We start from the raw sequence: 14,126 nt of genomic DNA, 5'->3' as shown, positions 1-14,126 counted from the left end.
AACGTTACCACATTTAAGATCATCTTTAGTAAGAAGTTATAAAGCCGGATTCTTCGACGGCCGGTCAATAATGAATCAGCTCTTCACTATACGGACAATATTCAAAAGTGCCGTTGAGATATAAACACATCAACAACGCAACGAATCATGGACTTCAAGGCGGAATATAACAGTGTATCGAACAGAGCTGTGCAAAGTCATGGACGGGAACGACTTTTCTGGTAGGCTTACCAGATTGTAATTTGTGCTTATTCTGCGAATGGAGTGACGCGACAGAAGTCGGAGTCGTATGTCGAGGTCAAAAACCTCAACTCGAATGAAGTGACTCGCCGTGTAAATCCAATAGAGAGTCATCTCATTTGACTCGAGATTTCTCACCACGATATACGATTCCGACTTTTGTCACGTCAATCCATTTGGAGAATAAGCACATGAGCACAATTAACACAACGATGGACGATGCATGGTGAACGGAAATTCACAAGTAAATGAACAGCGCTGTGATAAACCACTACCAAATGAAGTCTGTCGTTCAACCGTAGTAATGCGTTTTAATAATTTTTATTGATCTTTTTTGTCAATTATTTTACTTTTACTAAACAAAATCTGTTCCAGTTTTTTTTTCATTGATTTTTTTTTGTTTATTATTTTTATCCAATGCACTCATTCCATTCCACATCCACTCGTAGTACTATTATTTCCATGTTTGTTTGCAGTTGCTGTGTCTGTTTTCATTTCGCTCACTTAAATTATCATAAGTCATTAAAATAACAATAAACATCTGTGTTTTCTTTTTTCCGTTTTCACTATTTTCTGTTTGTGGTTTCAATTTCAGTTTATTTCCGGCTCGTGATCCTCTCGGGCGTGATCCTCTTTCCATCTTCTCTTGGTATGTGTTTGTTTTTATAAGTATTGTTTACTGCTATTCTGTAAGTCAAACGGGACGGACGATACGGTGACTGAACAAACTACGAGGGGTCATGTAAACCAAATGGAAGTAACTGAACTGGGAAACAATCTACAGCTCGTTCTGTCTTGTTCGACCAGCAGAATAGACACGATATACCATTGTTTCGAATGCCTATCTCTCAGTTATTCGAACTAGTTCCACGAACTGGGACATTAACAAAAAAAAAAAACAATTATTGGTAGCAATGTACAACAGTTCAACTGTAATAAACATCTGGATTCGTAAATTAATGAACACAAATAAAAAACTTTGGAAAATAAAGACATCTAGCAAAACAACTAGGTAGCTACAGAGAGATAGAAACATTCGAACAAGGCTATCATTGGCATATAGGTTTTGGGGGGAGTATTGATATTATGGATTCAAGTGCAAATAAGCATTTTGATCATTTTTCCTCGCGGAATGAGAATTGAAGACCTACCAAGGCAGAGAGATAGAAAGATGCTTCTGAGGATGTTACTAAAATTGATTTTGGTTGTTGGGATTCAAATTCTATGGGGTGTGATTGGTTTGGTGTGTGTGTGTGAAGTTCTCTAACAGATGCTGTTTGAAAGAAATAAAAGGAGAATTGATCTCTTTGCAGAGTAGTTACTGTTGCTGTGTCCACTTTGTATTATTCTTAGGCTATCGTAAGTAGCTAAAACTTTGTACAAAATGCAAATCAGTGTCTAGGATGTATAATGTGCTTTGGAAGATGGATTGTTCCATTTTTTGGAGATATTTTGTGAAAGGATGGTTTAACCCTTTCCCGCCCATGGTGTCTGTAGAGCACCATAACTTTCAACCCTTGTATCTCTGAAACTAGTGAAGTTTTTTGAATGTTTTTAATTGTAAATCATGATTTCACATGTTGTTGTCTATCTAAAAGCATTACACTAAGTATGCGCATAAAAATTCAATGTTTTTGTCAAAAAAAGTTTTCACGAAAAGCTATTTTTTCGACAAAAAAATAATGACAAACTTTGACGTGTTAATCAATGGCATAGTTATCCTCATGGGTTGAAATAAAAATAGTTCCCAAGCAGATTTACTATTTCTTTGTGTAGTCATACGTTGAAAAGATCTGAAATGTGTATTTAAACTCTTAATTTGATACAATATGCATGGTGCATATATGCACCACTGGGCACATGGCGTGCAAAAAATAAGCAATTTTCCAATGTAATCATTGTTTGCATCCCATTCTAGAATTCTGTTGGCAAAAAGTTTGAAGTTTTTGAGAACAACTTGTCTCGAATTGTAATACATTTGTATAAAACTGGTTCGGAAAGTACTTTTCTTGGATTGTCAAATGAAGCATCCTGTGCTTTGGCCATTTTTAACGAGAAAAATCATGAAAAAAAGGTCTTCAAATGCCTGGTGGTGCTCCAGAGCACCACCTCATATTTGAGTTGTAATAGCCTTAAACGATAATTTTGGCCTAGAAAATAAGATTTTGTTCTACCATATTGAGCAAAAATAATAAAAACTATTTTTAAACACTAAAAGAAGTCATGGGCGGGATAGGGTTAAGAAACAAGATGATACGGTGAAAAAATCAGAAAAGAGAGTAGGAAGAGGGCTTCTGCTGCAACAGATGGAGCGATAATAGTCCCCGAATGGTGGAAGCTATTAATCCCCAGCATCCAGGCTGGGTGAAACACTTCCGATTGCGAACTAATTTCCAGATTTGGATCAATTCTCCTTTATTTTTGTTGTTATATATGTATGAGGGTGTAGCTCTTGACTTGCTTTGCATTATTTTTTTTCCTATATAAAGAGTACTTTTAGCTTATCTTAATAGTTAACTTCCCTAGATTAAGGTGTGCGCCGTTCCGGGTCTGAATTTGGGTGCGAGACGGAATACGTGAGGTGGCCCGAGACTTGGTATTTGCGGGGCATATTGGGATGATATTTGTTTGGTATCCATTTGTTTATTTTTTGATAGCCCAATAACAGAAGAAGCAGTGTCAATAAAAGTGTAATGATTGAGCAGGTTTTATAAAGTTATTTCCAATACATATGAATTCCCATTGTTTTAGCCCTCGGCAAATTGATCACATTTGTTTCAATTGGATGCACCCTATTTGACATGGACGCACAAACTAATTCCTAATCCTGGTAGTAGTACTACAGGTCCGACTTGATTATCCGGCTTTTTTGAGTTGGAAAAGCATCACTTCAGTGGGGTTGCGGCAATTCCATTTGTGAATTACACTAGAGATCCGGGCACGTCTTCTAGAGATTCCATCTGGGAATTCCTCCACGAATTCGTTCTGGCGATACCTCCAGGAACTCTATGGAACTGTGGATTACTCCAGGAATATCATCTACGGATTCTTCTAGGAACTCATGATGGGAATTCTTCCAGAAATCTAATCTGATAATTCCTGTATGTAGTTATGTAGTCCTTCTAAGCATTTCTTCGGGAATTCCATCTGGTGGTTGATCCAGGATATCTAAACAGATTTCTGCATAAAGTACTTCTGATGATTCCTCCAGAAATTCCATGTGAGGATTACGAATGCCTTCTGTGGATCCTGCAGTTTCTCAAGCAATTCCGACAGAAGTCTCTTAGGGATACCTTTGAGAAGATAATTCCTTTTGGAGATTAATTCAGGACTTGGTCTAGGAGTTTCTCCGGAAATTCTTAAAGAATTACCAAAAAATACTCCTGAAGTCAGGAGATTCCCAGAAGGAACCGTTGGAAGGTTTCTAGACAAAAGTTCAGGAAGATTCTCATAAGAAACTATCTGAGGAATTTCAAAAAAATATCGCCTGAAGGATTCCTATAAAAACACTCCTTGAAGATTATTAAAGGAACTCCTGCAGAATTTTCATAAGAAAATGGCCATTTAATTTGCCGTCTTAAATCAGCTGATCTTTCGGGTCTCTGACAGTTCAAGACCAACAATTGAAAAAGCCGAATCAACATTTTGGAAACAAACATGTTTCAGTCGACTTAGGGGCTTCTGAACTCCACCCACACATCTCACCACCATTAACAGAAAGCGCAATCATCGAGCTTTCTGTTAACGGTGGTTAGATGCATGGGTGGAACTGAGAAGGCCCTACACTGCAAATTCTGTTTACTGATATTCAGCAAACTTTGCTGATTTTTTTTGTGCTGATTTCATTCAGCAATGCGAATTTACTGAATATCAGCAATAATTTTTCAACTTGCTGAGCCAACCAGCAATTTTGACAGTTGATCAGCAACATTGTGCAATTTATTTTGCTGATTTTTTTTGTGCTGGAAGCGTTCCAAAAAATTTGGTGTGTAAGTCGAAAGAAACGTGTTTGTTAACGCAAAGTTGATGCGGCCTTTTCAATTGTTGGTCTTCAGTTCTTCTGGAGATGACAGGTCTGTGTTAGCAGCTGTTGTTCAGTCTTTGTAAACAAATGCATACACGGACCTGTCAAATGAGAAGGCCAAAAAGGCCAAAAGGACTCCCAGATCCTGGAGGATTTTCACAAGGAATCTGTGCGGTTTGGATTTATTGCAAGCAAGTGGGAGCTGTGGGAATGCACTCTGACTTTACCCTTTTGACATTAAATACTGGACGTGTGACGACGACGCGGGTCACTGTGATTGGTGACGCCTACTAGATTGCTTGATGTGCCGTGAGTAGTTGCCGACGGTTTAATATGTTGTCATAAAACAACCATCACACAGAATCATTCCATGAAACAAGTTATGGAGGATTATATCTAGATGAAAGTCCTGAAGTCCAGAACTCTTTCAGATCGAACTCCTAGAGAATTCCTCGAAAAAAAAGTCCTGGAGGATTCACAGAAATCACTTTTGAAGGGTACCCAGTAGTAAATCCTAGCACATTTCTAAAGTGGAATCTGGAGGGAAACTAGTAGAAACTTCTGAGGGAATTCATTCATGGATTTGGAGAGTTTTTTGGATGAAATCTAGAAGGAATTTCACTAAAATTCTTAAACAAAATACAGGATTTTCAAAAGAAACTTCAAGAGACTCCCAGATCCTGGAGCATTCCTAGAAGGAATCATTGAAGGATTCCCAGAATTAACAAATTCTGTAGGATTTCTAAATGGAAGCCTTGAAGGATTCCCAGAAGATACTCCAGGAGACTTCCAGAACGTATTCCTAGGGGAATCTAAGAGAAAAGTTCTAGAAGGAATCATTGAAGGATTCGCAGAAACAGGTTCTGGAGGATTTCTAGATAAAAGTCCTGACGGATTCCAAGACGTCCTGGAGTATAAACTTCCAGAACGAACTCCTTGGGGAATCCCAGAGAAAAGTTCTAGAAGTAATCATTGAAGGACTCGCAGAAACAGGTTCTGGAGGATTTCTGGATAAAAATCCTGAAGGATTCCGAGACGCACTATACCCCCGTGCGTCTCGGAATCCTTCCAGAAACTTCCAGAAAGAACTCCTAGAGGATTCTCAGAAAGCACTTTGAAAGATACCTAATAGGAAATCCTAGAATATTTATTAAAAGGATTCTCAAGGGAAACTGGCAGAAACTCTTGGAGGAATCCAAGAACGAATACATGGATGAAATCCAGAAGGAACTTCTGAAGAATTATGTAAAAATGCATAATTTTCAAAAGAAACTCCAAGAGACGTCCCAATTCTGAAACATTCCTATAAGGAATCATTGAAGGATTGCCAGAAACAAGTTCTGGAGGATTTCTCGATGAAAGTCCTGAAAAATTCCCAGGAGATACTCCAGAACGAACTCTTTGAGGATTACCAGAAAGCATCTTGAAGAATACAGAAAAAATTGTAGTGAGATACCTAGATTGAAAGATACCTAATAAATAATCCTAGAACATTCCTAAAGTGGATTATGAGAAGAAACTGGCAGGAACTCTTGGAGGATTCCATGAATGAATACTTGGATGAACTCCAGAAGAAATTTCTATAGAATTCTTGAAAATTCAGGATTTTCAGAAGAAACTCCAAGAGACTCACAAATCCTGGAGGATTTCTAGAAGGAATCATTGAAGGATTCCCAGAAGTAAGTTAGGGAGGATTTCTAGACCTGGAGGATTCCCAGAAGATACTCCATGACACTTTCGGAACGAAAGAGAAAAGTTGTGGAGGATTACCTGAAAGCATTTTGAAGGATACCTACCTAGGACATTTCTAAAGTGGATTTTGAAAGGAAACTGACACAAACTCTTGAAGGAATCCATGAACGAATACATGGATGAAATCCAGAAAAAACTTCCGTAGAATTCTTAAAAATACATGATTTTCAAAAGAAACTCCAAAAGGACTCCTATATCCTGGAGGATTCCTAGAAGGAATCATTGAGGAACTCCCAGATGCAAGTTCTGGCGGATTTCTAGTTGAAAGTACTGTAGGACTTCCAAAAGATACTCCAGACACCAGAACGAACTCCTAGAGGAATCTCAGAAAAAAGTCCAAGAGGATTCCCAGAAAGCACTTTTGAAAGGTACCTTGTAAAAAACCCTAGCACATTTCAGAAGTGGATTATGAAGGGAAACTGGCAGAAGTTCTTGGAGGAATCCATGAACGAATACATGGATGAAATCCAGAAGAAACTTATATAGGATTCTTAAAAAGAACTTGTGCTGGTATACTAGAACAAACCCTCCAACAATCCCACAAAAACTCTCGGAGGAATTCCAGAAGAAATTACCTAAGAGAATGCCAGAAGTAACTCATAACGGAATTCCAGGAGGAATCTCAAAAGAATCTGATAGAGCATTTCCTGGTGGAACTTCTAATGACAGTCCCAAAGGAACTCCTGGAGAACCTCCGGAGTAACTGCTAACAACTTTTCTGCAGGAATTTCAAGAGCAACTTATTTTTTGGCAAACGGTAAATTCTTAAGAATGAATTCCAAGAGGATTTCCAGAAAGAACTTTTGGAGGATGCTTTGGATTCGATGATTTCCGAAGTCGATTCTAGAGCAGAAACTTTCGGTAGAATCCAAAAAAAAAACAAACTTATGAATGGAATCCAGAAGAAACTTCTGCAGGAATCTCAAAAGAACTCCTGCTGGTAATTCAGGGCGAATTTCTGCAGATATCCCAGAAAGGACTCTTTAAGGAAAGCCATAAAAAAAAATCCTGGGAAGAATGCTAAAAGGAACTCTTTTGAAAAAATATCAAATCTTGGAAGAATTCCCGTGGAACTTATGAAGAAGACCTCAGAGGAAGGAATTTCAGAAGCAACATTCGCATGCATCTCTGCAACAACTCCTAGAAGAATTTTGACAAGATCTCTTAGATAAAACTCAGAATGCAGGAGAAATTCCAACTGCTGAAGGAATCACCGTATGTATTCCAGGAGGAATTTTATAAGGGACACCTGATTGATTCCTTGAAGGAACTCTTGAAGAAATCCCAGAAGAAACTCTCGGAAAAATCTCATGAATCGTACGAGATAACCTAGAGGAATCCCATGAAACACCCTGTTCCGGCAGCACTTACCATACGGGAGATTGTGAACTCATCGTTAGCAGTGCTCCGTCGGCTGTCAGTGCCATATCGATGAATTGTATAGGTAGCGAATGATCAGAAGGCAATGATTAGCAATAACAGCAGCAGTGAATTTATAATATTTGATTGAATTTGCATAAAATCTAGTTGTTTATAGTAGTAAGTGTATCGCAAATCCGTAGTAGTGGACAATTAATAATTTAAGAATTCCTATTGATTTTGACAGGATTGTTGTGATAAGATTGGGGACGATTGGGAGAAACTGTAGTCATCCTTCAATACAGGGTTCGGTAGCAGGTATTACTTAACCTGAATTCTAAAGGTGACTCAACTAAAATTTATTATTTACTCTCTATAAAGGATACGAAATCCGTTTGCGAATTGTTCAGGGAAAGTGTTCACTGGAAATATAAAGAGAAGACTATCGTAAGTCAACGAAACATTTTGTTAACTAGATAATTAATAAGAATAAATTCTACTATTTTAGCTTTAAGCTTTGAAGACAAAAAAGCTGTGAAGGTTCTTCTACCATCCGAACATTCTTAAAGGATACCACTCAACTCGACTCTGATGGCTACAGTAGATCCCCCTCACGGAGGTGCCGGTATGGATCACGACTGCGGGGCCTGCAACGTGCCCAACGATGCCGATCCGCAGATGGTGCAGTGTGATGCCTGCCAAGTCTGGTACCATCTGAAGTGCGTCGGAGAGACTCCTGGCGTCGAGAACAGATCGTTCAGCTGTCGTGCGTGTCTACCACCCCCTAATGTCGGTAAGTCGAAGTCCAAGAAGACCAGATCGCAGAAGGGCGTAAGTGAAGGCCAACTGAAGGTTCCCGTTGCGTCTGCATCTGGAGTGACACCGAAAAAGCACCCGGAGGTTCCCAAATGTGTTACGAACAAAGCGACAACAATCAAAACCACTTCGTCGACTTCGCGTTCTCGAGCTCTGACTCTGCAGAGGAGGATTGAAGCGGAGCAGCTTCTGGCGGAAATGAAGCTGGCTGAAGCAGAAAAGCAGCTTGAAGAAGATCGTCTAATGCAGCAAAGACAGCGAGCTCTGCGCGAAGAAAAGATTAGGCTGCAGGAAGATCTATTGCGGAAAATGCAGGAACTAGACGAGGTCGCCGACGCTGAGAGAGCTTCCGAATACACCAGCACCAGCGGAATGCGGAAAGCAAGGGAATGGTTAGCGAAGCAACGACAGGAGAACCAACAGCGAGACGACAATGGTTCACACCGGTCAATACCACCGTTTCTACCTTCTAAGAAGTCGGAACGTAGCTCTCAAAAGTCGGTGGGACGCGAAGGACTCAATGCGCAAGGTGGGTCAGATCCCGATACTTCCGATGATCCGGAAGGCCCTTCAGAAGAGCCGAATCCGCCGAATATGGACAGAAGAATGTCGTTGGAGAGGTCACCAGCGATGCAGATTACTGGAGAAGTTGGGCCAACGGCAAATCAAATTGCTGCTCGACAGGTTTGGCCGAAGAAATTGCCGAACTTTTCCGGCGAGCCAGAGGAATGGCCAATTTTTTATAGCAGCTACGAAGGGGCAAATGCGGCTTGCGGTTTCTCAGATGTTGAGAACATCATCCGTCTACGAGAGTGCCTTCGAGGACCAGCGAGAGAAGCGGTCATCTCGAAGCTCATGTTCCCTAAGAGTGTACCATCGATCATCGAGACGCTACGACGATTGTATGGACGACCGGAGCTGATGGTGAAAAATTTGCTGGGCAAGGTTCGACGGTTGGAAGCACCAAAACCTGAGCGGCTGGATACCCTGATAAATTTCGGCATGACGGTGCAACAGTTGAGTGACCACTTGATAGCAGCCGACCTTCAGAGCCACCTCGCAAACCCAACGCTGATGGAGGAGCTAGTGGATAAATTACCTGCCGCGTATAAATTAGAATGGGTACGATACAAACGGGCATACGCAGTACCAACCTTGAAGGAATTCGCTATGTTCATGGACGTTCTGGTAGCTGATGCGAGCGAAGTCACTGTTTTGTCACAGCCGAAGATGGACAAGGCCAGGCACGAAAAAGAGAAACACAGTCAGAAAGGACATGTCTATGCTCACAATGACGATGACGTAGACAGACTCCCCTCTTCAAGAGAACCGTGTCCCATTTGCAATGGCCTGGACCACAGAGTGCGGAACTGCGAAAAGTTCCAGCGAATAAGCCTTGAATCTCGCCTCGCAGCAGTAGAGAGGTTCAAACTATGCGAAGTGTGTTTGTTCAACCACGGTTCTAGGTGCCGGTCAAGAATACGCTGCAACATCGGAAATTGCCGGGAACGTCATAACCCGCTACTCCACCAGGTCGGAACAAGAACTGCAGCCGCTTCGAGGACCGTTAATGCTGAGTGCAACACTCATGGTCCAGTAACTAGATCGGTACTGTTTAAGGTGATCCCTGTAACACTACACAACAAAGGCCGCAGTGTGGATACGTTCGCCTTCGTTGATGAAGGATCCTCCAGGACGCTGGTGGAATCGAGTTTGGCAAGGTACCTCGAACTTACTGGTGAGACAGTACCGCTGAAGCTGATTTGGACCTCGAACGTCAGCCGTACAGAGAAGTTTTCGAAGGTAGTGGACATTGTGATATCAGCGCGTGGGCAGAAAGAACGTTTCAATCTCAAAGGAGTCCACACCGTGAGTGGGCTGAATCTACCCAAGCAAAGTCTATCGATGGAAAACTTGATTGAACGGTTTGATCATCTCCGTGATCTACCTGCGCATTCGTACATCGACGCAGAACCTAGGATTCTGATAGGTTTACGGAATTTGGATCTGCTTACCCCACTTGAAACCCGAGTAGGGCGACCGGGCGAACCTGTGGCTGTGAGAAGCACACTTGGCTGGGCAGTGTATGGTCCATGTGGACCTGACAGCAATGGAAACGATTTCGTCGGGGTTCACGACTGTAGCTGTAAAACGGATGAGGATTTAAATGAATTGATTCGTCAACAGTTCATTTTGGAAGAAGCAGTAGTTTGCGTTTCTCCTTTGCCCGAATCCGCCGACGATAAACGTGCTCGACAGATCCTCGAGCAGACTACTCGGCGAGTTGGGGACAGATATGAAACGGGACTCCTATGGAAAACCAATGACGTTCGCTTTCCAAATAGCTGGTACATGGCAGTAAAACGGTTGAAAAGTCTCGAGGCGAAGCTTGCTAGGGATCCAGAACTGCGCGCCAACGTTCATCAGCAGATCCGTGATTACATCGAGAAACGATACGCTCACAAGGCTTCCGAGCAGGAACTGGCAAGTGCCGATCCGGACCGTGTATGGTATTTACCCATAAACGTGGTGACAAATCCTCGGAAACCTGCAAAGAAAAGGCTTGTGTGGGACGCGGCAGCCCAAGTGGAAGGTGTGTCACTGAACTCCCAGCTCCTAAAAGGACCGGACCTGTTGAACTCGCTTCCTTCAGTCATTTGCGTATTCAGGGAGAGGCCGATTGCTTTTGGAGGCGACGTCAGAGAGATGTTCCACCAGGTTCAAATCATCCCGGCAGACAAACACTCTCAGAGATTCATCTTTCGATTTGATCCTGCCCAACCACCGCAGATTTATATTATGGATGTCGCAACGTTTGGGGCAACATGTTCACCTTGCTCCGTTCAACATGTCATGCGGGAAAATGCCCTTGAGTGCTCTTCAGAGTTTCCCGAAGCTGCGGCCGCAATAATTGATAAAACCTATATGGACGACTACGTCGACAGTGCCAACACCATCGAGGAAGCCATCACAAGGTCGGTACAGGTGCGAGAAATACATGCGCGTGCCGGATTTGAGATGAGAAACTGGGTGAGTAACAGTCGTGAAGTTTTACATGCCCTTGGAGAAGCCAAGAGCCAGGAACCGGTCGTAATCGGAGGTGCTACGCAGGACAATTGGGAGCGCGTTTTAGGGCTGATATGGAATCCGCAAGGAGATTTCCTTTCCTTCTCAACTCGTTTTCATGGAGACTTGGATCCATACGTTTCCGAAGGTCGTCGTCCTACAAAACGAATAGTGGCTCGCTGCGTAATGAGTCTGTTTGATCCAACCGGCATGCTGGCGCCTTTCTCGATACACGGCAAAATGCTCATTCAGGATCTCTGGAGGAGTGGCACTATGTGGGACCAGGACATTCCCGATGAAGAAAACGAGAAGTGGAGACGCTGGGTTCAGTTGCTTGCTGGAATCGAACAGTTGAAAATCCCCCGACCCTACTTTGGAAACGCGGTCTCCAATCATTTCCATTCGCTGCAACTGCATATATTCACAGACGCCAGCGAATTCGCCATGGGTTGCGCAGCGTACTTTAGGGCAGTGGATGATCGTGGCGTACACGTAGCCTTGGTAATGGCGAAAAGCAAGGTAGCCCCGCTGCAACATCAGTCAATTCCGCGACTGGAACTACAGGCTGCGGTTATGGGAGCGAGAATGCTGAAAAACGTGATGGAGTCCCACACACTCACCATTAGCCGAAGTTTCCTGTGGACAGATTCCAGCACCGTGTTGTCATGGATACGTTCAGACAATCGCAAATACAAGCAGTATGTTGCACATCGTGTGGGAGAAATTCTCTCACACACGCAGCTGGTCGACTGGCGGTGGGTGCCCACTAAAGAAAACGTGGCAGACTGTCTGACCAAATGGGGAAAACATTCCGAACCCAACTCTGCTGGCATATGGTTGAATGGTCCATCATTCCTGTACGGAACAGAAGAAACTTGGCCCCAGCAACGACAGGTGCCTTTGGACGTCCAAGAAGAACTTCGGCCATGCTATTTGCTCCACCACATTGCTATTCCGCAAGAACTAATTAAAGTTGAAAACGTTTCGAAGTGGAACGTGCTGCTTCGAACAATGGCCATGGTGGGCCGTTTCATCAATAACTGTCGACTGCGAATAAGGAGTCAGCCAATAGAGACCATCAAAGCAACGAATCATCAGCTCAAGTGCTTGAAACGATCCATCCCAGCTGTCATCGTACCTCTTCAGCAAACCGAGTACAAACGAGCCGAAATAAGTTTGTGGCGTTTCGCGCAGGCAGACAGTTTCCCTGATGAGGTTAAAATACTTTTGAAGAACCGTGATACGTCTCCCGAAGCACTGATGAGTATTGAGCGTACAAGCCCTTTGTACAAGCTATCCCCGTTTGCCGACGAATTCGGAGTCGTACGGGTAGAAGGACGAACTGCGAACGCAGGCTACGCTCCGTTCGACTCACGATTCCCCATAATCCTTCCGAAAGATCATTTGGTTACGTTTCGACTGCTGGACCATTATCACTGCCGATACGGACACGCAAATAAAGAAACAATCGTCAATGAGGTACGTCAGCGATTCTTCATACCTAATTTGCGATCGGTAGTCGACAAGGTCATGAGGGCCTGCCAGCGTTGCAAAATAAGCAAATGTAAACCACAGTCTCCTCGGATGGCACCATTGCCAGAACAACGACTGACTCCATACGTAAGGCCATTCTGCTACGTTGGGGTGGACTATCTGGGCCCTTTGGAAGTCACTGTTGGACGACGCAAAGAAAAACGTTACGTGGTCGTCTTTACTTGCCTGGTGGTTAGAGCCGTCCATCTGGAAATAGCATACGATTTGTCCAGCGATTCGTGCGTTATGGCAATCCGTCGGTTCGTCCGCAGGAGAGGGTCACCAGTACAAATCTTCTCTGATAACGGCACGAATTTTGTCGGTGCCAACCGAAACTTAACGCAGCAGATTAGAGAGATCAACGACAGATGCGCAAACACGTTCACTGATGCCAAGACCAAGTGGTCGTTCAATCCCCCGGCGAGCCCACACATGGGTGGTGTGTGGGAGCGTATGGTACGCAGCGTGAAGGAAACCATGAGGGCGCTCGATGATGGTCGCAAACTAAATGACGAAATCCTGGTAACTGTACTGGCAGAAACGGAGTGGTTCATCAACTCTAGGCCGCTTACATACATGCCCCAGGAATGCGGAAATGATGAGGCACTCACTCCAAATCATTTCATTTTTGGGAATTCGTCCGGTGCACATGAACCGATCAGGAGCTGTACCGACCTTGCGGCGGCGTTACGCAGTAGCTATCAACGAAGCCAGTACTTGTCGGACGAACTGTGGAAGCGGTGGATAAGAGAATACTTCCCCACCATTAATCGTAGATCTAAATGGTTCGAAGACGTACGTCCTGTAAAAGTTGGAGATTTAGTTTATGTAGCAGAAGGGGATCGTCGGACGTGGATAAGGGGTAAGGTTGAAGAAGTTATACAAGGTCGTGATGGAAGAGTTCGACAAGCCATCGTGAAGACGGTCAACGGGAACGGAAGACTAAAACGTCCGGTAGTCAAACTGGCGGTGATGGAGATTGGAGATGGTGAACCCGGTATCTTTCCTGACGCTCAACATCCGGATTCACGGGGCGGGGGATGTTCCGGCAGCACTTACCATACGGGAGATTGTGAACTCATCGTTAGCAGTGCTCCGTCGGCTGTCAGTGCCATATCGATGAATTGTATAGGTAGCGAATGATCAGAAGGCAATGATTAGCAATAACAGCAGCAGTGAATTTATAATATTTGATTGAATTTGCATAAAATCTAGTTGTTTATAGTAGTAAGTGTATCGCAAATCCGTAGTAGTGGACAATTAATAATTTAAGAATTCCTATTGATTTTGACAGGATTGTTGTGATAAGATTGGGGACGATTGGGAGAAACTGTAG

At 43.3% G+C, this 14,126-nt stretch overlaps 1 protein-coding gene and 1 long non-coding RNA gene across 2 annotated transcripts; one reads left to right on the top strand and one right to left on the bottom strand.

The window, feature by feature from the left end:
- Positions 1-2,894: 2,894 nt before the first annotated feature.
- LOC134285121 (uncharacterized) lies at positions 2,895-3,391 on the bottom strand. The gene is made up of 2 exons (XR_009996157.1): positions 3,256-3,391; positions 2,895-3,210 (listed from the first exon to the last, which is right to left on the bottom strand). It is a non-coding gene; the product is annotated as an uncharacterized LOC134285121 (long non-coding RNA).
- A 4,575-nt stretch (positions 3,392-7,966) lies between these two features.
- Positions 7,967-13,933, top strand: LOC134289010 (uncharacterized). Its single transcript, XM_062854991.1, has one exon. The coding sequence runs from the start codon at positions 7,967-7,969 to the stop codon at positions 13,931-13,933; it is 5,967 nt and encodes a 1,988-aa protein (XP_062710975.1).
- The last annotated feature ends 193 nt before the right edge of the window (positions 13,934-14,126 follow it).

The sequence above is a fragment of the Aedes albopictus genome, chromosome 1 (genome assembly GCF_035046485.1).
Source record: "Aedes albopictus strain Foshan chromosome 1, AalbF5, whole genome shotgun sequence".
NCBI lineage: Eukaryota > Metazoa > Arthropoda > Insecta > Diptera > Culicidae > Aedes > Aedes albopictus.
The sequence above is the reverse complement of the archived record's forward strand: the minus strand, read 5'-3'. Positions and strand labels throughout refer to the sequence as shown.